The 24,448-nt window shown below is 44.2% G+C and overlaps 1 protein-coding gene across 2 annotated transcripts in view; it reads left to right on the top strand.

Moving 5' to 3' along the window:
- KIF1B (kinesin family member 1B) overlaps window positions 1-24,428 on the top strand; it is a 135,078-nt gene extending 110,650 nt beyond the window's left edge. For both annotated transcript variants that reach the window (XM_024749699.1, XM_024749698.1), the window contains 13 exons: window positions 640-724; window positions 3,379-3,484; window positions 9,983-10,097; window positions 10,856-10,989; window positions 12,437-12,498; window positions 15,717-15,862; window positions 16,049-16,288; window positions 17,408-17,479; window positions 18,596-18,717; window positions 20,170-20,319; window positions 20,674-20,866; window positions 21,074-21,192; window positions 21,754-24,428. In XM_024749699.1, the coding sequence (XP_024605467.1) occupies window positions 640-724; window positions 3,379-3,484; window positions 9,983-10,097; window positions 10,856-10,989; window positions 12,437-12,498; window positions 15,717-15,862; window positions 16,049-16,288; window positions 17,408-17,479; window positions 18,596-18,717; window positions 20,170-20,319; window positions 20,674-20,866; window positions 21,074-21,192; window positions 21,754-21,796 (1,587 nt within the window). In that variant the 3' untranslated portion in view covers window positions 21,797-24,428. The remainder of the gene's footprint in view (window positions 1-639; window positions 725-3,378; window positions 3,485-9,982; window positions 10,098-10,855; window positions 10,990-12,436; window positions 12,499-15,716; window positions 15,863-16,048; window positions 16,289-17,407; window positions 17,480-18,595; window positions 18,718-20,169; window positions 20,320-20,673; window positions 20,867-21,073; window positions 21,193-21,753) is intronic.
- Window positions 24,429-24,448: the final 20 nt, after the last annotated feature.

Raw genomic sequence — 24,448 nt, 5'->3', positions numbered from 1 at the left:
CGGACGCGCCGGCCCAACGGCCATGGCTCACGGGCCCAGCCGCTCCGCGGCATTGTGGAATCCTCCCAGACCAGGACACGAACCCGTGTCCCCTGCATCGGCAGGCGGACTCTCAACCCCTGCGCCACCAGGGAAGCCCCGTAAATATATTTTAAAAGAGCTATCTTGAAAGACTTTATTTCATTCAGTTACATAGTAATTTGTGCAGCTCCCATGTTATTTTATACAATTTTCACTTGGTGATGTTTGGAAACTCTGCTTTCACAGCCAAAAGTTCTTAATGGAGATTGAAGATGAAGGTTTCAGTGGACTAAAAATCTGGCCATGAAATGTAGGTCCCCCTTTGGCAAATCAAAAGTAGATTTAGTCAGTGCCCAAAAGTGCTTATGAGCCAGATGGGCACACTCGGGGACTTTCAATCTGGGCATCGGTTCTTAAAAGCCATATCAGAACCTGGCTCTTCCTCAGTCCCTGACCTGTGTCCCTTTGTTCAGAATAGCAGTGTGGACAGCATTTCCCCTCCCCCTCCATACCTCCCCTTCCATACCTCCCCTTCCTGCCCATCAGACAATCCAGAAAACAGACAAGAGGAAATAAGAGATTGTCCCAGCTAAATTGCAACCCTGCTCCATTATCTAGGGCATCCAGCGAAGGATCACAGTAACCATTATCCATGAGAAAGGGAGTGAACTCCACTGGAAGGATGTCCGTGAGCTGGTGGGAGGTGAGTATGTTTCAGCAGCTGAGGACGGGCCTTAGCGGAGTGACTGCTCCCTGTTCGGAGCACAGGGAGTGTGCGGAAGGCTGCCCTGGAGAGCGTGACTGTCAGAAGAGAGTCCTTGAGTTGGAAACTACTCTTGTTTCCCAGCTCCCTTCATCAGTTATTCAACCTACCATTGTTTTTCTCAGTGCCTGTGGGAGCAGTTCTGGGCCCGAGGCTGTGAGAGGGCCTAAGAGAAGTCTCTGCTCCTTGTGAGCTTGGGGTCTAGTGAGGAGACAGCGTGTGTGCATGTACAGAGCATTTTGATGAGTGAGTACCAAATGAGAACAACTGAAAGACCTGTGCTAAAAGAGTTGCCGACAAAAAAGATCCAGGAGAACTGGGTTAGCTTGTGGGAGATGATCTGAGTAGATTTGAGAGAACTTAGAGGGTTTCGTTTTTCTGCGAGCATTTGGAGTTAGAGTCAGCAATGTCTAACGTGCAAATGGCTAGAAATCTATGGCCAGAGTGGGGAGACTCAACTAAAGCACCATGAGAGGAAAGAGTGGCCAAACAGCATAAGCTGTAGAACGAGAGCCCAAGGCAGGGGGTCTGAACCTAGTTTTGCCATGGACCCCTTTGGCAGTGGTGAAGCCTCAGAATTATGTTTTTAAATGTAGAAAATAAAGCACTTAGGACTACAAAGGGAACTACTAATATTGAAATACAATTGTTAAACTACTAAACAAATTTGTAACATAAGCTCTTCAGTGATGTGGTCAATAAGCAGCAGGTCTAATTTCTATCATTTCAAAGTGGTGATGAATGTCAAGATCCTTCACATTAGTGTGATACGAAAACATCTGTGATTTCTGCTGGGGACAGAGGTATGGGTACTGCTGATTCTCCTGTGGTTTGTGCCCTCCCCTCATAATTGCAGGGAAAGGCAAATTTCAGTTAGAGCTTCCTGAAAATAAAGTTGTAATTTTTTTTTCCCATCCAGTTCAGACCTCCTGAATTCTAACCATAAACCCCTTGCGTATCTGTGGACCAGATTAAGAAGGCCTGGAAGGAAGATTATACTCTGTCCTATCTGGGGCAGTGGTTTTCAAGCTGTTCAAGATTAATTATTACATAAAACAAGAGAGATGCTTTCTGACCAGAAAGGGTGGGGTGCAGAGGCAGCAGTTAACTAAGGCTTCTCTATAACCCTATGGCTTATTATTTTTATAACAAACGTGAAATGTGGCAGGTGCTTTTCTGAATGCTCTAAAAATATTAGTTTATTTAATATAACATAACAAACATATAATATGATCATAACAATCTTATAAGGGAAGAATTGTTATTCCCACTTCACAGGTGAGGAAAGTGAGGCTCAGAGGCTGAGCATATGCCCAGGCCGCACAGATAGTTAGTGTTGGAGCTGACATTTGAACCCAGGCAGTCCTGCTCCAGAGACTGTGTTCTTAACCTCTATGCAGTGCTGCATCCCCTACTGTTATTTGAAAACAGCATTGTAAGATTTTGAAAAAGAAAGTGGTGTAATGAAGGCAGTGGCTTAAGAAGTTTGTAGAAGGTGAGTGTGGGATGGCTTGGACAGGGGGAGACGTGAGAGCAGTAGGGAGACCAGTTAAGTGGCTGTTGCCATGTCTGAGATCAGAAGGGGATGACCTTCGTGAGCAGGGCAGTGATGTTGGAAATTAAAGCTGAGACAGATATGAGAAGCTCTTTGAACAAAGTAAGTTTTCACCGTTGGCTAAATGTGGGATGTAAAGGGGGGATAGAATATGGAGAAGAAAGGAAGGCCAAGAATTACAGAATTAGACTGTAGGATTATAACTGACCAGACAACGCTTCCGGCACCTGAAATTACACAGAGATTTGACAGTCTCTTTTTGGCCTAATGAATTACCACTTTGTTTCTATTTATTTATTTATTTATTTATTAAAATCAGTTGATTTTTTAAAAAATTAATTAATTTATTTTTGGCTGTGTTGGGTCTTGGTTGCTGTGCGCAGGCTTTCTCTAGTTGCGGCAAGTGGGGGATACTCTTCATTACGGTGCACGGGCTTCTCACTGCAGTGGCTTCTCTTGTTGCAGAGCACAGACTCTAGGCGTGCGGGCTTCAGTAGTTGTGGCTCCCGGGCTCTAGAGTGCAGTCTCAGTAGTTGTGGCGCAAGGGCTTAGTTGCTTCGCGGCATGTGGGATCTTCCTGGACCAGGGCTCGAACCCATGTCCCCTGCATTGGCAGACAGATTTTTTTTTTTAATAAATTTATTTGTTTATTTATTTATTTTTGGCTGCATTGGGTCTTCGTTGCTGCACGTGGGCTTTCTCTAGTTGCGTTGAGCGGCAGTTACTCTTCGTTGCAGTGCACGGGCTTCTCACTGCGGTGGCTTCTCTTGTTGCGGAGCACGGGCTCTAGGTGCACGGGCTTCAGTAGTTGCAGCACGCGGGCTCGGTAGTTGTGGCTCGCGGGCTCTAGAGTGCAGGCTCAGTAGTTGTGGCGCACGGGCTTAGTTGCTTCACGGCACATGGGATCTTCCTGGACCAGGGCTCGAACCCGTGTCCCCTCTATTGGCAGGCGGATTCTTAACCACTGCGCCATCAGGGAAGTCCTACCACTTTGTTTTTAAACGTACCCATGTTCTGGTTTCTTTCTTCTTTCTCTCAGGCCGGATTCGGAATAAAGCTGAGGTGGACGAAGCCACAGTTGATGCCATCCTCTCCTTAAATATCATCTCTGCCAAGTACCTGAAGTCTTCCCACAACTCTAGCAGGTGGGGCACCCGGGGAATGTGGTGAGTCAGCCCTAGGGGGGTTGATTGATTCACTGTAGATTCCTTGTTCATTAATGACTTTCCCCTTCTCACTTCAAAGTTCCCTGTTTCCTCCCCTGTCTGCCCTGCTCTTCAAAAATAAAAACATAAATCACTGGAGATACGTGTATGTGATGATACCCCCAGAGAATGGAAATGTTCTATCCCCTGGGGAGTTTGAGTAGATGTAATACAGTGACAGAGAAAAAGCAGAAAAAGAAAACTCAGCATGCCACCCAAGGGTTTAAAAGTACAAATTAATTACGGCTAAGACTAAATGTTTTCCTATGAAGTGATTGCTGTGGAGAAAGACCTCTCGGCCTGGGGTGTCATGGGAGCATGCCCTCCAAGGTATAGTGAACCCTCTTGTGTTCATCTTTGCTGCTGCCAGTATCGGCTCAAGGAGTCTCAGTGTCTGCTTTTCATTTTCCTTTATGCAAAAAGGCAATAAATTATTATAAACTCTTCTGACTAAGATTGGCTGCTATAAATAATGAATTTTATTTTAAATTTTAAATTAGTTTCCCTTAGAATTCCATTTTATAATCAAGTGATGACAATGCATAAAGTACCTAGCCGTTCTACATTCCCGTGTCAGACTGGAAATAAATCTGCTGGGGCGCTTTTACCTCCCTGGGAAAGGAGTCCCGTCATCGTGCACAGAGACTCCAATTTCTCTATGTGGTGAGGGCTAGGAAACAGGAGTGGCTGTGTGTTCTAATGTGGGCTCAGAACTCAGCCTTCGAATTACAGGAATTCTCTGTGGTCTGCCTGTTCCTAAAAAAGTTGCTCACATGTGTTGGCAAGAGGGAGAGGAAAAATGAGACAATAAGCAGAAGCAGAAATGAAAAGTTCGGGCCAGGATTAATTTCTTTACATTGTTTCTTTGTGTTACTGTTTTGCATGGGAGTGAGGAAGAGGAAACAAATGTCTGTTTGCTTTTTGCCAGTCAGGGGAGCTGGCAGGAGCTGTGGACACAAAGGGAAGGTGGGTGAGAGGGTGTGTACCTATGTGGAGGGGGTGTGGCAGAGGTAAAGTAGGGTGCTTTGACCCCCGCCTTGGCCTATTCCTGGGCAAAATCTTGAACAATACCATTTCTCTGAAGTCAGCATTAACCCCACATAGCGTTCCCTCTTCTGCCAGACATTTACAGCAAGTATTCAGCTGGCATTCACCACATTTTCCTTGCAACTATGAGAAATATATCTTAAACTTCCCTATGGTACTTAGCATAACAGGGAAAAATGGTGTTTGGTTGAAGTGCTGGTTATGTTAAACTTGCCTACATTAGAGTAACCTTCAAAAGTCCTTTGATTCCTGTCCGGCAGCATGTCACATGCTGTAGAAGATGAATTTGGCTTTGTTAGAAGCAGTTTATCTTTCCCAGTAGAAGCTTAGAGTTAATCAAAAAAGTTGCTGGGACTTCCTTGGCGGCGCAGCAGTTAAGAATCTACCTGCCAACGCAAGGGACACAGGTTTGAGCCCTGGTCCAGGAAGATCCCACATGCCGCGGAGCAACGAAACCTGTGTGCCACAACTACTGCGCCCACGTGCTGCAACTACTGGAGCCCGCGTGCCTACAGCCCGCGTGCCACAACTACTGAGCCCGTGTGCTGTAACTGCTGAAGCCTACGTGCCTAGAGCCCGTGCTCCACAACAAGAGAAGCCACCACAGTGAGAAGCCCATGCACTGCAATGAAGAGTAACCGCTGCTCGCCGCACCTAGAGAAAGCCTGCATGCAGCAACAAAGACCCAACACAGCCGAAAAGGTTAGAAAAAAAAAAAAGTTTAAAAAAAAAAATTGCTAAAGTCAAGAGTAATAAAAAGAGGAATTTCCCTGGTGGTGCAGTGGTTAAGAATCCACCTGCCAATGCAGGGGACACGGGTTTGAGCCCTGGTCCAGGAAGATCCCACATGCCGCGGAGCACCTAAGCCCATGCGCCACAACTACTGCGCCTGCACAACTACTGAAGCCCGTGCGCCTAGAGCCCGTGCTCCGCAACAAGAGAAGCCACCGCAATGAGAAATCCGTGCACTGCAAGGAAGAGTAGCCCCAGCTTGCCGCAACTAGAGAAAGCCCACGCACAGCAGCGAAGACCTAACACAGCCACAATATAAATAAATAAAAATTTTAAAAAGAAGATACAGACTTTAAACACTTGTTTTAACTTAAAGTATATAAATGTACATTAATTTGTCAAGCTCCTGCTATAGGGCCAAGGCCTTTTCTTTAATTGTAGGCTCATTTATTAGACTTCTGACTGTCTTTCTTGCAAAGCCACACCCATAATTCATCACCTATGTTTTTCAATTTGGTGGAACTAGAAGCCTATGAATAAAATCTAAGTGCAAAATCCTTTAAACTTTTTATCATATATCATCAAAATTTTATTTCCCTCTTTCTTTTACATTGATCTCACCCAAACTTAACAGCTGTTTTTTAAACAGTTCACCATTATCAAGTCTTTTTTAAATGTTCAATTTATTTTTCACACTTAGTTTTGTGTTTCACACTAAGCAAAAATTCTTTTTGCCCTCATGTTTCAGTGATTTATCTAATATTTAATTAAATTAGATAATTATTATAACAAACACAACCACATAAACAGGTTTGTAGTACTGACACTTGAGAAGCATGAAACTCAGCTCTTTGGAGCAAATTTTCTGGGCAATGAGCTACCTCTTTATTTTAGAATAATGAGAAATGGACGTCAGTCTATACATTGTAGGGATGTGGAGAGCATAAGTTCATTTGGTAAGTGGCTAAATGGAGTTTGGTTAAGAGAGCTTTTGTTCTTTTTGCCTAAGGTTTAATGTTTAAAGTTGAACTTACAGAACTCCAGTTGGGTGTATTACATACGTAATTAGAGGGCTCTTGTGATATATTGATAGTGGAGCGTAGCTGACAAGGGCCATTACTCCTTTTCTTCCCAGCCCTGCGATTCTGTTACCTACTGACTTGGTTTTCTCTTAACTCCACAGCAACTTCCTACCATTTCCAATAGTAAGTCACCTCCTAAAGGGATGTTAATAGAGGTGGTCTCCACTCTCCCTTCTGTGCCCAGCATTTCCTTAACTGAACGTCTCAGTAGAGGGACCCATGTCATTGTAAGCCCTTTATCAAATTGTGTCCCATGGGATTCTCTGTTAATTGTTTGTCCACTTGAATTCGCTTTTGCTTATCAGCAAACTTGTGTTTTTATATACATATTTTTTCTCTCTCCCCTCTCTCTCTCCCTCTCTTTTTTCCTTTTTTTTCTTTTGCTGCACTAACAAAAGCTTTTTCTGTGTTTTTACAGGCTCTTTCTTGATAAGGATATTCCTAGGTATTTTCTGTTTGCTTTTTTTTGCACATAAAGATTCTAGCTTATCAGAATGCTTTATGTCTTATGTAGCTTTGACTGCTATTTTAATTTAATAGTTTTCGCCATGTAAACTTGTGCCCACCTAGGATAGAGCAAGACCTTATTCTGCACCCTTGTGCCCTGGGTTTTTCTGATGCATGTATAGTTTCACATGTAGGCTCTTAAGTAATTTGTAGAGTTCTTAATTATTTTCTCATTCCATTTAGTAAACTTGCCCATTTTATTCTATGCCCCTTCAAGTTTTCCTCTTCCACATTACAAAGTAGAATGTTACTCCCCTCGTTTCATAAGGAATCTCAGGCTTGCATAATTGTTCACTTTTTTCTTCGTTTTGTCCTGTGTAGTAGTAGAGACCAATTTAGTTATTTGAGTAGCTGAGTCTGTGAGAAATATTTTTTTTATTTTTAAACATTTCTCTTTCTCCTGTCAGGACTGCTTGTCTCATCTATTTATTTTCTGCTTTTGGAAAAGAAAAAGTTCCTGGTTCAGTAGTAAAGGAAATTTTCCCCCATCTCTCTCTTCATCTCATTTAGGGAAGAAAACTGAAGGAAGTGATACATGATAATTTAGCCTAAATGTTTTTTTAAAGATGCACATACACACGCACACAACACATACACACACACACATACATATACACACACACTGCCGTTGTCCGGAACATCTTGAGAAATCCATTTGGGATTATTTCCTGACCACCTTAGCGCCATACAGGACAGCATGTCTCAGGACTCAGCCCTGTTTCTAACTCCAAATTCTCTTGCTAGCTTGATTTCATTGACATTTCTCTTCAGTCTTGGTTGTATTTCTTATGACCACCTCTCAAGAGTTGCCACCCTTGGTGAGTATTTCAAAAGAATGTGCTGCAGTAACTCCCAGGCACCAAACAAAACAACAGAAAAACAACCCCACCTTTTTCCCTCCATCCCAATACAGGGGGATTTTAGTGATGTCAGAATTTTTCTATGTTAGCCAAGTTTCTGCCAGTGAAATTTCCTCTTTAGGTTAAGTGAAAACCAGAAAACAGAAATGTGAAGAGGCTTTCTCACACAAATTCAAAACATCTGCCTCAGTGGAAAGGGAACCTTGAACCCTGATTACTGGCAGCAGGAGATGCTTAGGTTCTGGTGTGGAGCTTGATGAGTGGCGGGTTCCAGGCGGCAGTGAAGTGCTTGTTGCTGTCAAGTGTCTCCAGGGCCCTCGCCCTGAGGAGGGGCCTCACTTCACTCCGCACGGGGTGTCCAGACCTGCAGTGCGACAGGCAGGCCCATTCCAGGCACCTCGGCAGACCCTGGGACACAATAGAAGAGCAGTCTCAGGGACATGGCCCTCAAGTGGCTTCTGCTGAAGTAATGGATTTCACCACCCAATATTAGAATTTGTCTTAAACCAAATTACAATTTAGATGTGATTGAAACAGAGCTTTGTGGATGCATAAAGGGTTCTCTGCTGAGCCCAGTGAGCCCAGGAGCTGGGGAAGGGCTTCTGTCATCCTTTGTTGTGGTTGCTGTTTGGGTCTCTTGGTTGCTTTGTCCATCTTTGTCCTGTTAGTTGTCTCTATATTCCTTTGGTGTATTTGTAGAGAATTTACTTGACCCATACACACTGCCTCAAAAGCTAGATGTCTGAGAGAGTATCACGTACAGCCGAAGGCCCTTGGACAACACGGGTTTGAACTGCGCGGGTCCGCTTGCGTGTGGATTGTTTTCAGTAGTAAGTACCACAATACTACGTGATCCGCAGTTGGCTGAATCGGTGGAGGCAAAACCTCGGGTACTGAGGGCCGACTGTCAGTTATACACAGATTTTTTACTGCATGGAGCGTCAGCCCCCTAACTTACCCTGTTGTTCAAGGGTCAACTGTACTTCAAGAAGACTTAGCTCTAGAAGTAGCTACGAGATGAAATAATCAGGCTTCAGACAATGGCACTCAGAGGATGAGGTGTGGTTACGGAGTTCATTTAAGTATTGTTTTCTCTGTTTATTTCTGGAGAAAGAAGCGTGGAGATGTGTTTAAAGAGAAGGTATGCCAGCTATTTGTCATGGGACACCTAGAAAAGACAGCTGCAGTGAGGTTACCATTTGGGAAGGAGTGAGCAGGAACGTACTGGGCAGGGGAGAAGGTGTGCAGAACTCTAGATGAATTGGGTGGGATGTATTACACGTGCAGAGAGCTAGTGGTGATGGGAAGCTCACTCTGAAGGGGTGGGCGAAGTGTCTTCCCCAGCAGTCCTAACGGGGGTCTGAGGGAGGGACGCGGGGGGTCGAGTTGGGGGTTGATCTGTGACACTGCTGTTGGACTCAGGACAGTGCTTCAGGTGAGACTGGCTGAGCTGGAAGGTTTAATGCCAAGTAGGGTCTATGGTGTTTTACTAGTAAGAGGGAAGAGAGATATTAAAGCAACTTTAAAAACCAGTTTATGGGTGTTTATTAAATAATCAAGCTTCTAGTTATTTGAATGTAAGATTCTTACGTGAATTTTTGGGAAAACTGATAAGTAGTAGTTGGCTAGCTCTGGTGTAAAAAATCATTCTCTTTTGCTGAAATGTCAGCTAAGAATAACCTCTTATTCTTCTATTTAAAACAAGTCTCTCTATACTGTTTCTTTCATGAACCCTCCCAGATGTGTTTGTGACATTTCTGAGGCTCAGCAGAATGGGATCGAGATACAAAGACTGCAGCTTCCAAATGACTGAATCTTTGCTTCCGGCCCTCATCACTGACTGACAGAGGAGCTTACTTAGTCTTTCTTTCCTGTTTTTGTTTCTGTTGATACTCATTTCTCCTTTTCACCTTAATCCCTTCAATTGATCTCACGATTTTTATGTTTATAGGCAGAGGAGAAGCAGGCTTGTCAAAAAACAAACAACAAAAAGCATAGCTTAAGTGTTCCTTGATGATGGGTGGGGGGCAAGATCATGGGCGCCTGCCTTTCCCTCCTCGGAGGCACAGGTTCTGCTCTGTCGTTAGACTTTGGTAAGTTGGAAATGCTGGTCGGTGTGGGATTCTGCAGCATTACTGACAATGGCAGTGGCTGGACTAAGGTGACTTCAGCTTCTTCTGAATGACTCCCTCTTGCCTTTTTGACTTTAGGACCTTCTATCGTTTTGAGGCCGTGTGGGATAGCTCCCTCCATAACTCCCTCCTTCTGAACCGAGTGACACCCTATGGGGAAAAGATCTACATGACCTTGTCGGCCTACCTGGAGGTGAGAAGACCCACAACTTGAGTTGCCGTGAACAGCCAGCCCTGAACAGTGGGAAAGTTACAACAGGAAATGGGGAGGAAAGATTTGACTGATTTTGTCTTCCTTTCCCCCTGCACATCGTGAAGTTATTTTATTGTACTTTGCTAACTGTTCTGGTTATATTAACTTCTGTTCCTGGTCTCTGGTTAATCAGAAAGTCACATAACTTTTATTACAGCTTTAGCAGCCCAATTCCCATTCTTCAAAGAATGTATGATTTTAAGAATACCACCTCTTGTCTTTGTAGTTGTGGGCAGAGCCTAGTAGTGGTTAACAGCGCAGACCCTGGAACTAGCTATCTGAGTTCAAGTCCCTGTGCCGCCACTTACTGCCTTCATGTCCTTGGACAAGTGACTTCATCTCTCTGTGCCTCAATTTCCTTGTCTTTTAAACAGGGGTAATAATAATAGCATTTATCTCAGAAAGTTGTTGAGAGGTCACAGAAAAGGATTTAGAACAAACAGTGCTTGGCATATAACAAGTAATAAATATCAGCCGTTATTACAGAAAAAAAACTTTGAAAAAAATAAATGCATCTGCAAGCAACACCACCTGACCTTGCACGTATTACCTTCTGATTTGCTGTTGAATTCATCGGTAGAGCTGAAATCCTCCACCCCCCACATCTGGGAGCAGCTTTCCCAATACAGTAGTGCCCAGACTGTGGTCACAGATGCTCTGTCTGTGTTTAATCGGAGCCCACTCCTGTTTGCTTTCAGCTGGATCATTGTATCCAGCCAGCTGTCATCACCAAGGATGTGTGCATGGTCTTCTATTCCCGGGATGCCAAGATCTCGCCGCCACGCTCACTGCGCAGCCTCTTTGGCAGCGGCTATTCAAAGTCACCAGACTCGTAAGTTTTTGAGACAAGTTTAGCTTCTAGTTGTACCCTGTACAGAATCAGCAGTCTTCTAGCTGCTGTTTTCAGGGTTAGTTCACAACCTATAAACCGGAGTGCAGTGACTTGAATGTTGGCATTTAATAAAATATTGATAAATAGATGAGTTAATGAGGGGAGGAAGGAATGTTCCATTGTGAACACTTCTCAAAAAATTTTGTAGGGACTAAATGTTCTTTTTAAACGTCATTATTATTATTTCTAACAGCTTACCATACCACTGGGATTTTATCCTTTTTAAGATTTATTCATGTTTAAGATATATGAATGTACATGAAGAATAACACAGTGACTACCTGTTCATCACTACCCGGCTTAAAAATTAAGTATCACTAAAACAGTCGAAGAGTCAGTCCCCTTCTTAACCACACCCCCCAGAAACTGATGTTTATCATTTCATTCCAGTCAGACCTTTCCCCCCTCATCTTTTCTTTCTTGTGGTAAGAAAAGGCAAAATTTTAATCTTCACATTTCTTCTAGTTTATCATTCAGTTTATTTTTTTATATGTGACTCCTAATTTCTTTTTTTTTTTTTTACATCTTTATTGGAGTATAATAGCTTTACAATGGTGTGTTAGTTTCTGCTTTACAACATAATGAATCAGTTATATATATACATATGTTCCCATATCTCTTCCCTCTTGCGCCTCCCTCCCTCCCACCCTCCCTATCCCACCCCTCCAGGCGATCACAAAGCACCGAGCTGATCTCCCTGTGCTATGCAGCTGCTTCCCACTAGCTATCTACCTTACGTTTGGTAGCGTATATATGTCCATGCCTCTCTCTCGCTCTGTCACAGCTTACCCTTCCCCCTCCCCATATCCTCAAGTCCATCCTCTAGTAGGTCTGTGTCTTTATTCCTGTCTTACCCCTAGGTTCTTCATGACATTTTTTTTTCTTAAATTCCATATATATGTGTTAGCGTACGGTATTTGTCTCTCTCTTTCTGACTTACTTCACTCTGTATGACAGACTCTAGGTCTATCCATCTCATTACAAATAGCTCAATTTCATTTCTTTTTAAGGCTGAGTAATATTCCATTGTGTATATGTGTCACATCTTCTTTATCCATTCATCTGTCGATGGACACTTAGGTTGTTTCCATCTCTGGGATATTGTAAATAGAGTGGCAATGAATATTTTGGTACATGACTCTTTTTGAATTATGGTTTTCTCAGGGTGTATGCCCAGTAGTGGGATTGCTGGGTCTATCATTCAGTTTTATTCTTAAGCTCAGAACAGGAAAAGAACAGTGACTGATAAGAAATGTCTGTAATTATATTTGAGGGTGGATTGCAGACCCAGTGGAGGAGACAGTGTTTTAAGCAGAGAGAATTGAGATTTTCCTGGTTTTGTGCTATATGAAATTAAACAGTTGTTTATTTGTTTTAATTCAAATAGAAATCGAGTCACTGGAATTTACGAACTCAGTTTATGCAAGATGGCAGACACAGGTAGTCCAGGTAAGCTCTATGGATCAGGAAAGTGATAGTTACCTTTGCATTTGACTGGAGTACATTATATCAAAAATCTACCCCACCCTTGTAGGATAGATACACATTTTTGAGAAGCCAGTTATATTTTACAAGCCACTTTGGTGGTGGTGGTGGTGGGAGTTTCCTTTTTCTGAGTTGCAGCACTGTTTGGTTTATGACATGCAATACAGTTATAAAAGCTGTATGGGACAAAATGTTGCTGGGCTGTGGAATGCTATAACAAATTCAAGCGTGTTAGAGTGAATTTGGCTTGGAAAACTTCAGAACCATTTCCCTCTCAACCTTAACCCCAAAGATAACTTGACAATATAACTTTACAGGTGCTGTCAACCTAGAATTTGAACTTCCTATGCTCTAGAAAGACAAATTATCAAGTTGAACTTGTTCTGTGTCCTTTTTAATGTCTCCTTGAACTGCTGTTGTTCCTCCAGTTTAGTGGCCTTCAACAGCACTCTATGTTTCCATGTTTGTAAACTGGAACGTGGACACAAGTCAGGGTTTTTAAAAACAGTTAATGTAAATTTGAGTCGGTTTAGAGAACATATGTGGAAAAGAGGCCAAGGCCCACAGGTAAGATTGAGATAAAAAAAGACGACTTTGAGTATGAATCCAAGTCCCAATAGCAGCTAATTATAGTGTCTAGATAGTTCCTTCAGAAATTTTTTAATTAACATAAATTCATGTCTCTTGTATGTGAAACCAGCATAATATTTTTAAAAATTATTGGGAAATAATGGAGGCTAAACCAGTCTGTCATCTACCATCTTAACTGAGCTACCAAATGTGAGGTAGCTCACATCTTTCCCACTTTTTTCCCATGAATGTGTTTTTATATATTTAGAACAATAGCGTACAGGCTATTTAATCTCTGTATTTTCACTTAACATAATAACTAGCATTGGGGCTTCCCTGGTGGCACAGTGGTTGAGGGTCCGCCTGCCGATGCAGGGGACACGGGTTCGCGCCCCGGTCTGGGAAGATCCCACATGCCGCGGAGCGGCTGGGCCCGTGAGCCATGGCCGCTGAGCCTGCGCGTCCAGAGCCTGTGCTCCGCAACGGGAGAGGCCACAGCAGTGAGAGGCCAGCGTACCGCAAAAAAACCCACAACAACAACAACAAAAAAAACTAGCATTTTCTCAAGAGGCATTACTAGCTTCATAATTATTAAAGAATATGAAACTCAGTTTTTAAAAGAAGTTTAGAGAATTGCTTTGGGGCAAAAGGGATAAATTTTTATTAATAATCAAAATCCCATGTATCTTGAGACTAAACTGTCTCAGTGTGCCATATAATGTGAATTATGAAGTCATTTTGAGCTAAAATTGGAATTGGATGTTTTTCTGGAAAAAAGAGTTGTTTCCTCTTATCTCAGGCATGCAGAGGAGGAGAAGGAAAATCTTGGATACATCAGTGGCATATGTGCGGGGAGAAGAGAACTTAGCAGGCTGGCGGCCTCGTGGAGACAGCCTCATCCTTGAGCACCAGTGGGACTTGGAGAAGCTGGAGCTCCTGCATATTGCTGGGTCTATCATTCAGTTTTATTCTTAAGCTCAGAACAGGAAAAGAACAGTGACTGATAAGAAATGTCTGTAATTATATTTGAGGGTGGATTGCAGACCCAGTGGAGGAGACAGTGTTTTAAGCAGAGAGAATTGAGATTTTCCTGGTTTTGTGCTATATGAAATTAAACAGTTGTTTATTTGTTTTAATTCAAATAGAAATCGAGTCACTGGAATTTACGAACTCAGTTTATGCAAGATGGCAGACACAGGTAGTCCAGGTAAGCTCTATGGATCAGGAAAGTGATAGTTACCTTTGCATTTGACTGGAGTACATTATATCAAAAATCTACCCCACCCTTGTAGGATAGATACACATTTTTGAGAAGCCAGTTATATTTTACAAGCCACTTTGGTGGTGGTGGTGGTGGGAGTTTCCTTTTTCTGAGTTGCAGCACTGTTTGGTTTATGACATGCAATACAGTTATAAAAGCTGTATGGGACAAAATGTTGCTGGGCTGTGGAATGCTATAACAAATTCAAGCGTGTTAGAGTGAATTTGGCTTGGAAAACTTCAGAACCATTTCCCTCTCAACCTTAACCCCAAAGATAACTTGACAATATAACTTTACAGGTGCTGTCAACCTAGAATTTGAACTTCCTATGCTCTAGAAAGACAAATTATCAAGTTGAACTTGTTCTGTGTCCTTTTTAATGTCTCCTTGAACTGCTGTTGTTCCTCCAGTTTAGTGGCCTTCAACAGCACTCTATGTTTCCATGTTTGTAAACTGGAACGTGGACACAAGTCAGGGTTTTTAAAAACAGTTAATGTAAATTTGAGTCGGTTTAGAGAACATATGTGGAAAAGAGGCCAAGGCCCACAGGTAAGATTGAGATAAAAAAAGACGACTTTGAGTATGAATCCAAGTCCCAATAGCAGCTAATTATAGTGTCTAGATAGTTCCTTCAGAAATTTTTTAATTAACATAAATTCATGTCTCTTGTATGTGAAACCAGCATAATATTTTTAAAAATTATTGGGAAATAATGGAGGCTAAACCAGTCTGTCATCTACCATCTTAACTGAGCTACCAAATGTGAGGTAGCTCACATCTTTCCCACTTTTTTCCCATGAATGTGTTTTTATATATTTAGAACAATAGCGTACAGGCTATTTAATCTCTGTATTTTCACTTAACATAATAACTAGCATTGGGGCTTCCCTGGTGGCACAGTGGTTGAGGGTCCGCCTGCCGATGCAGGGGACACGGGTTCGCGCCCCGGTCTGGGAAGATCCCACATGCCGCGGAGCGGCTGGGCCCGTGAGCCATGGCCGCTGAGCCTGCGCGTCCAGAGCCTGTGCTCCGCAACGGGAGAGGCCACAGCAGTGAGAGGCCCATGTACCGCAAAAAAACCCACAACAACAACAAAAAAAAAAACTAGCATTTTCTCAAGAGGCATTACTAGCTTCATAATTATTAAAGAATATAAAACTCAGTTTTTAAAAGAAGTTTAGAGAATTGCTTTGGGGCAAAAGGGATAAATTTTTATTAATAATCAAAATCCCATGTATCTTGAGACTAAACTGTCTCAGTGTGCCATATAATGTGAATTATGAAGTCATTTTGAGCTAAAATTGGAATTGGATGTTTTTCTGGAAAAAAGAGTTGTTTCCTCTTATCTCAGGCATGCAGAGGAGGAGAAGGAAAATCTTGGATACATCAGTGGCATATGTGCGGGGAGAAGAGAACTTAGCAGGCTGGCGGCCTCGTGGAGACAGCCTCATCCTTGAGCACCAGTGGGACTTGGAGAAGCTGGAGCTCCTGCACGAGGTACGGCGGGGCACGGGGCGCACAGGTGAACTCTCGGGCAAGATTCCCGCAGCATCAGTCTTACACTCACCTCCTGTCTGTGATCCTGGCTTTGCAGTTTTCGATCATGATGGAGGCATAATATTTTGCTTATTAAGATCTTGATGAGCTTTCTGTTTGCTGAGGCTGTAGTGTTGATCTTCTTAGGTGGAGAAAACCCGCCACTTCCTGCTGCTCCGTGAGAGACTTGGTGACAGCATCCCCAGATCCCTGAGCGACTCGTTGTCCCCCAGCCTCAGCAGTGGGACCCTCAGCACCTCCACCAGCATCTCCTCTCAGATCTCAACCACCACCTTTGAAAGTGCCATCACACCCAGTGAGAGCAGTGGCTACGACTCCACAGACATTGAAAGCCTGGTGGATCGAGAGAAAGAGCTGGCTACCAAGGTGTGGCTCCCTGCCTCTGCTGAGCATTTTCCCCCGTGAGGCTCTGTGAGCTGGTGTTTCTGTTTTTTTCACTTGCATTTTCATCTTTCTTTGAGGGCCTCTGTTCAAGGCCTGTGCTCACACTGTGAATATAGAAGTAAATGAGACTTAACTTCTACCCTTAATAAGTTGACACCAGGCGAAGGGGTGGCAAGCTTACAATAGAGGTTTGGTCGAGAATGCTGTGGGAGCCGGAGGAGAGGCCTGCCCAGGAGGGCACTCGTGGACTGACCTTGGAAGGATGCGCAGGAGAGAGCCAGCGGCGTCCTGCATGATCAGTGTGAGGGAATCCGTGCAGGAGAGGGACGGGAGATGGAGGTGGAGAGATAGGGCAGGGCCAGATCACGAAGCGTCTATGTGCTGGACTAAAGCGTCCAGAATATCCCGGGAGTGACTTGGAAATGTTTCAAACAGCTATTTGTTTTAGAAAGATTTCTCTGGCAGCAGTAAAGAGGATGGACTTGTGGTGAAGAGACAGGCCAGAGGCAGAAAGAATTCAGTAATCCAGATGAGAAACGGTAAAGTTTTTAACTATGGCGGGGGTGGGTGGGATGAAGAGGAATCACGGGAGAGACGTTTGGAAGGTAGAATCCGCATTCCTTGTTGCCTGGATAACAGCAGGAGAGGGCAGAGAGGTTGTTGAGGGTGACCACCAGGCATGTGGGTCTGGGCAACTGGCTGACAGTGGAATATAGAAATAAGAGGGATTTTGTGTTCTTTTCAATAATCGAATGGCGTCTAGTTGATTTGGGAATGTATGTCCATCCAGAAACCTCCATGCCTTTTAGTACCAGGGCAAATGGAGAATGAAAGGGATGCTGTCGCATTCTTAAACGCTTTAAACTATGGTGTTTACGGTAATTCACTTGTAGTCATGAGAATGGCTTTTTATCCACTCATTTTATCGTCTTTGTGAGGCATGTACCAGGCTTCTCTTGCTATGTACTCAGTTAATTTCTAGAGCTGTTTGAGCAGCACCTGAGCTCCACTGTGAGTCGTAGGCATGTTATTTTCCCTTCCTGCTTTAATCCCGGGCTTTGTTTAACCATTGAAACTTACGCTTCCCTCTCTCTTCCCTAGTGCCTGCAACTTCTCACCCACACTTTCAACCGAGAATTCAGCCAGGTGCACGGCAGCATCAGTGGCTGCAAGGTGAGCAGCTCTCATTTCCTGTCCTCAGGCTTTGCTGCTTTTAGGTGGCTTGAGATGGGCAGGGCATTACATGTGAGGATGTATGTGGCTTGAGATGGGCAGGGCGTTACATGTGAGGATGTATGTGGCTTGAGATGGGCAGGGCGTTACATGTGAGGATTACATGTGAGGATTACATGTGAGGATGTAGGTGGCATATCTGCTCTTTCGTTTATTTAATTTTTCAGTCGGAACACTGACTTCTGAAGATAAAAGTATTCTTCTGTGTCTCTTAGAGTAATTATGAGATGGGAAACATTTGGGCTTTTCCCTGAATCCCTTGGAGAAGAGTATTCTGCAGGGGGTGATATATTATTATATGGCAAGGCACAAGAAGTCCTGAGGTTCTTGGTGGCATGAAATTTTGTTGCCTTCAACAAAGAGTGAGGTGAACACTTTAAAGAATTTCTGCATCATTCACTCTGTTCTGGTCATCTTCACCTTTTTTGCTATTCCCTAGACACTCCAAGCTTTCCACCTTGAGGTTGTGTACCTCAAGGTGGCTGTGAATTTTCCCAGATAGTCCCATGATTCAGTTCTTTATTTCATTTTTCTGCTCAGATGTTGCCTCCTTGGAGCGGATTTCCTTAACCACCCTATGTAAGGCCAGCAGCTCTCTGAAACCTTTTAACCTGCTTCTCTGCTTTACTTTTTGCTGTAGCACTGATCCCTGCCTGACACTTCTTAAAGTGTTTGTTGATTGGTTTATTATCTGCCTTCTCCACTTAAAGCGGAAGCTCCAGGAGGGCAGGGCCTCTGCCATATTCTTAGAACAGTGCCTTTTGTTCTTAGTTCTCGGCACATATAGATAGGGTCATTTAGTTAATGCAGGAAGCTGTAGCAATATAAAATACAAACATATTTTATAAATATAAAAAGCTAGCCTTGCCTCTTTTATAAATGTCTTGATTCCTATTCTGACACTTTGGCCATAAAACATTCATAACGATTGTTTTCTTGAATGACCTGAAACAGAAGAGGATTTATGAACATGAGGTCACTGGCTGTCAAAGCGTCTTACTGCAGAGGTGGTTTTGTTCATCTGAATCTCACTTGATGTGTTCTGTGTTCTTCCAGTTGTCTGATATCTCTCCAGTCGGACGGGATCCCTCTGTGTCCAGTTTTAGCAGTGCTACCCTCACTCCCTCCTCCACCTGCCCCTCTTTGATAGATGCTAGGGGCAACTCTTTGGATCAGAAGTAAGTACCCAGATTTCACTGACAAAAGCTAATGTAAGAACCAAGGGAAATGCCAACCTTCCGCTAGCTCAGTGGTTCTCAACCGAGGGCAGCACCGTCCCCCTAGGCAGCCTTGGGAAACATGTGGGAGCCTTTTCTGGATGTCACAGTGACTGGGAAGATGCTGCTGACGTCTCTTAACGTCATACGTTTTACTAACTTTCTGCATCAAGTCACTGACTTCTCTTCTTCATCCCCTTTTGCGTGATTTGTTCTTGTATTCACACCCCTGATTGTCTCCCCAGTCAGATCAGACACAGGAAGCCCCATCCTGGGAAAAATATTTTGAAACTACTTTGGAAAAAATATTTTAATGACACAAGAAAGCATATAGGTAAGAAGAATAGAGATGAAGCCCATGAATGGCTCCACGAATTCAGCATTAGAATCGCTGCTGTGCCCTGCGCCATCAGTCTCCTTTGCCCTGTCTCCATTCATTATGCTCACCTGTCACAACCCACCTGGTTATCACCCAGCTGCCTATCTTCCTGTAGCAACACTGAGGCAGTGGGCTGGAGAAAATAACACAACCAGGTAATTTAATTGAATCTGGGATGCCGTCAACTCTAAGACATTATTTTTATATGCCACTAAAAGAAAAAGCAGTGCCAACTAAAATGTGACATGCCATCAGTTACAAGATGCATCCCAATTCGAGAAATGGTAAAGTTTGAGAAAAATGGGCTTTTTGGAATTGGTGAAATGCAATTAATTAGACGAAGCTGCTCTACAAAGATAACAATACAGAGCGTGGGGGATTATCTCTCTCACATCGGTTCAGAGCTGGTCCTGGTTGGTGGAGCAGCTCTGCTCCAGACAGCCGTCCAGGGGCCCAGGTTCTTCCCATGTGTTTGCTCGCTCTGCCAGCCCCTCAGGCAGTGGTCCTCAGACTTCAGTGGCATCAGCATCACCTGGGAGGCTTGTTAAAGCCCAGGTGGCTGAACCCCATTCAGAGTTTCTAATTCTGTATGTCTGAGTTGGAGCCTGAGAATTTGAATTTCCAACAAGTTTTCAGATGAAGTTGATGCTGCTGATCAGGGACCTCACTTTGAGAACCACTGCCCTAGGTGGTGCCCTAGGTATGGCCTTGAGACTAAATAGAAACATATAAAGGAATGGAGTTCATATTCAGTACCCTTCTGTTGAGAGGGCGTCAGGGTAGGAAGAGAGACTGAGTGACTTGGTGGTCATCAGTGATGAGTTTCCTTTGTAACTGCCGAAGGATGACACCAGGTGAATTTGGGATTACGTTTCGGACACCAGCTTTGTCTTCTTAGCCAAGCTCTCTGGAACTGATGTTTGCAAGGTCCCTGGTGTTCGGGGATAGGCATTGTTCCTCCTGGTGAGACGGTTGTGTATTGACCTTACTGAAGCACCTGTTACCCCTTTCTTCCTAACCTCTCTCTTTTCAAGGACCCCAGAAGCCAATTCCCGGGCCTCTAGTCCCTGCCCAGAATTTGAACAGTTTCAGATAGTCCCAACTGTGGAAACGCCCTATTTGGCCCGAGCAGGAAAAAATGAATTTCTCAATCTTGTTCCAGATATTGAAGAAATTAGACCAGGGTGAGTACTATATTGAACAGGGATGCCAGGTATTAAAAGACAAATTAGCAGGAATTTACTTTCAGCTCTTCTACATGAGGTCTGCATTACAGTCTAATGCAAATGGAATCAGGGTGAAAGAGTGCTGGTTGGGTTTCCACTCCAGGTGTATCACCGCCACCCGGCACAGCATGTGGTGGTGGTGCTTTGTGCTCTTTCGCTGCATTTCTTCAGCAGATAAGATTCTAGACCAAGTAGATCATTTACCTGTTTCGTTCAGCCTAGGGACTTGGCCTAGGTCTGTTTTGATGGCCCTCGCCTCATGATCGCTTTATTTTTGTGAGAAACTAACCTCTCTTGTACTGTCCTTTTCAGCTCAGTGGTCTCTAAGAAAGGATATCTGCATTTCAAGGAGCCACTTTCCAGCAACTGGGCTAAACATTTTGTCGTGGTCCGTCGCCCCTATGTCTTCATCTATAACAGTGACAAAGACCCGGTGGAGCGTGGCATCATTAACTTGTCCACAGCACAGGTGGAATACAGCGAGGACCAGCAGGCCATGGTGAAGGTCAGTCCTGCCCTCTCTTGCTTTTCATTGCCACGCAGAACCTTCCCTGTTGAGTTCTGAACTCCATCGTGGGGTGTGGAATCTCTCTTTTGTATTTGGTATCTCTGAACCTTCAGTGTGAAGGGCCGTGTGCCCGCTGAATATGGCTGGTGGTCCCCATTGTTCAGTATCCATAGTAACTTTCTCATCTTCCTGTGTCTCTTTCAGACACCGAACACCTTTGCTGTATGCACAAAGCACCGTGGGGTCCTTTTGCAGGCTCTCAATGACAAAGACATGAACGACTGGTTATATGCCTTTAACCCACTCCTTGCTGGCACAATACGGTAAGAAGTTGTTCCTGTGTTTGCTTCCTCTCCTTGGTTTTTGGTTCCAGGGACGTCAACATAAACAGAAAAGGAAGTCTTGTTGCAAACAAGTTTAAAATAGAGGAAGGACAGGAGTGTAAGTGTGGTTGTAAGGTGGCGATGAAGCCTCAGCTTCTCATAAGGTGGCATCTGGTGTCCCGAATGGCCAAGGAGACTCTGGTCACATTTGTACCCAGTTAATCTCCTGCTTTGACTTTTTATTCTTAAGGAGTCTACAGCTGGGGTCTGTGGGACCGAGTAAAGGGAAGATTGTGAGAACCTTAACGGTCTCCCAATATTCGGCCATATGATCCAGCCTCAGATCCTGTGAGGGGCTTGTGTCCCAGGGTCCCCAGAGTGAGGAGGACCACTGGCCGGCCTCTTTGTTCAGGGGCTTAGAGACCCGGGCCTGCGGTGCAGGACGGGAGGACATGCAAGGAGGGGAGCACAGAGGAGGAATACCTGCGAGTGCAAGAGCCCCAGATCCAGTTTTCCAGTCCTGCCGTCTGTCTGATCCTCTGATCCCTTTTCTGCCCACAGGTCAAAACTCTCCCGCAGATGCCCAAGCCAACCGAAGTACTAGGAGACTGCCGAGCGCCCTCACTCGCCTTCCGAGAGATAAAGAAAGTGTTACCTCTCATTCCTCTTTGTGATTCTTGATGGTTATTCTTGTGTGTGATCCTGTGGCTTAAGTGCTCGTCCCTTCTCGTCCAGCACTTTTTCTGTCGCTCCTGGCCCCCGTCCCCATTGCTCTGTACTCTTTTCTTTTTTCCTGTGCTGAGAATCTTGTTAGAAGCATGTGGCCTAACAAAAGGGGGGGAAAAACGAACAAAAAAACAAAAACCCAGAGGGGATCCAGTGAATCTCCCAATTATTTTTTGGTGTATTTTGGCTTCCTTTTGTGTGATAGGTCCCCATATGACCACCTCTGATGTCTGTACTTCTGTCTTTGGATATCTCTGTCTGTTGTTCAAGACAACATAATACTTTTTTCTTTTCATTGTGATATAATTTTAATTTTTCTTGGGGTGGCTTAGAGACAAAAGGAAGAGACATCTGGTCTTTTTTAGAACCTGAGAGGAAAAAACTTAACCTTTTCCCCTTCTGTCTCTTTTTGCCGTGACTAATCCTTACATTTTCCATTCAGGGAAAGGGTTGTAGTGAGCTTAAAAATGGGACAGGTATATTCTCTGAAATTAGGGCTTATTTAGAACATAGTTACGTAATTTTCATTTAGCGGAAGAGACTTTTCAGCAGGTTTGGGACAGTGGCTGCTGTTGACCTTTTAAGAAGGAAAGAGCCAAGGCTATCGCTGATGGATTTCAAAGGACCGTGGGACTTGGGCCGTGACAGTGGGGGTCAGTGGGGTGCTTGTAGTTCCTCACAGCAGGGCTCCTGTGAGCTGTTTGTCTCCACTGGGAGGGAGCCTCTTCTCTCAGAGTCTCAGTTCTGTTCTTGGAGTTAGTAATGACAGTGGTACAGTTGGAATTAGTGCCATGATGTCATATACAAATATCCCACAAGGAGGGAGTGTTTCACTATCTGGTGATGAACTTGATGGTCTTTGTCATCATTATGATTATGATAATGCCAGGCAGTGACCTTGTGATTGTTGTAGCTCCCTTTGATCAAAGAAATCTAACTCTTAAGTGTAAACTTGGATGTCTCCCTCTGAATCCAGAGGTCATTTTCAGTGATCCTTGTCAAATTGAAAACACTTTCAATGATGCTTGTCTCCCTATGCTCATAGATAAGTGAACATGGCAGGCTTTGCTTTCTGGACCCCAGAATTATAACGGACTTCCTGCCACCACTAAGAGCAAAAGGACACCTGGGGGCAGAGAAGAGGGTCCACCTGAACCCTGGCCCCAGGCCTGGTCATTTGTCTCCTCCTTGGTTATCTCCGTCGTGCGTGGAAATACTGCCAGAGGAGGAAGGAGGAGCCTACTGCCGGTAGCCTCCTTCTGTGACAGAACAGGATCGCCTGCTTCCAGAGGCCATTGTGGAAGATGCTCTTTCTCTTTTAGCTGCAGTAAGTGTCACAGGAATGACATGGGAGAGAAGGCCTCCAGTTACTTCAGTTGCTTTGCCAGTTGACTTGGGCTGTTCTGTACCATCCTTTACTGCCCTCGCTCACACCTCTGTTTGACCATCCATCCTTCAGGTGTTCAGGAAGGTATCTGCTTGCTGCCACTTGGTGGAGATCCTCCGCCGGGGGTCCTCCGCCTCGAGGGTGCTGGACTCTTAGGTAGCAAAGGGGAAGGGCCCGTGCGCCCAGCAGGATGGGTGCTGGGCAGGCTCACCAGCACCCAGACCCTTGCCTCTGCCTTCCTGGAGGGGCTCATCTCCTGGCTTCGTTCATCATAATTGCTTTGCAAAGAGGAGGAAAAGGGAGTCACGGAGAGCTTAACAAAAGAAAGACTAGAAATCAAAGGCTATGACCTTGCCTGAAAAATGATCAAGAAAAATTCTATGGTAGATTTTTTAACTTTCTTCCTCTCCTTAAAACATAGGTCACTAACTCTAATGTTACTTGTTTTCTAAATGGTGCTTCAGACTTTAAAGTAGTTAGAGGTTTCTTGTCTAATGGACACAATGTGCCCTTCCAGTGTCCACTCAAATCCAGGGTCTGCCCGTGCTTAGAGACAGCTTCCTGGGCTGAAATTAAATCTAGTTTCAGGGAAACGAAATTTGAAGGTTACTTTTCGAATTAAATCATGGCTGCTGCTGCTGTTACAGAGTCTGATAGGAGGACCCATGTCTGTGGCAAAAGGAGGCCGGGGGGAGCCGAGGGAGATAGAATCAAATGATACAGTAAGATGTTTTTTATTCTAACTTAAACAAAACTGGCTTGGAAAGTCTTTGCTTTGGAATGTCAGATACTAGAAGAGGCCGAGGTGAGAAGGCCTTGTGAGGCAGTGGGGGCCTTGGCTGCAGCTCCCCAGTACACAGCCCCCCCTGGTGCCCCTTTCTCTAGGGGTCTGTTTTCAGATCGGAGTTGGAGCAGTTTCAGGATTGATATTCCCTTTCCAGGCAGGTCCATCCCCACTTTGAAGCTCTGAGAGAGAATTTATGGCAGGAATTATTTATGAGGCTTTCATGGAAGCCATAGTGTCAGGAAAGTTGAAAGAACTCAAACCTTTAAGGAAACCACCTTTTAAGGGTTGGTTTGTTTGCTTTTTTTTTTTTTTTTTTTTTTTTTTAAGCCCACTTTTAAAAAAACAAATAAAACTTA

The sequence above is a fragment of the Neophocaena asiaeorientalis genome, unplaced genomic scaffold, assembly GCF_003031525.2.
Source record: "Neophocaena asiaeorientalis asiaeorientalis breed wild unplaced genomic scaffold, Neophocaena_asiaeorientalis_V1.1 scaffold275, whole genome shotgun sequence".
NCBI lineage: Eukaryota > Metazoa > Chordata > Mammalia > Artiodactyla > Phocoenidae > Neophocaena > Neophocaena asiaeorientalis.
The sequence above is the reverse complement of the archived record's forward strand: the minus strand, read 5'-3'. Positions and strand labels throughout refer to the sequence as shown.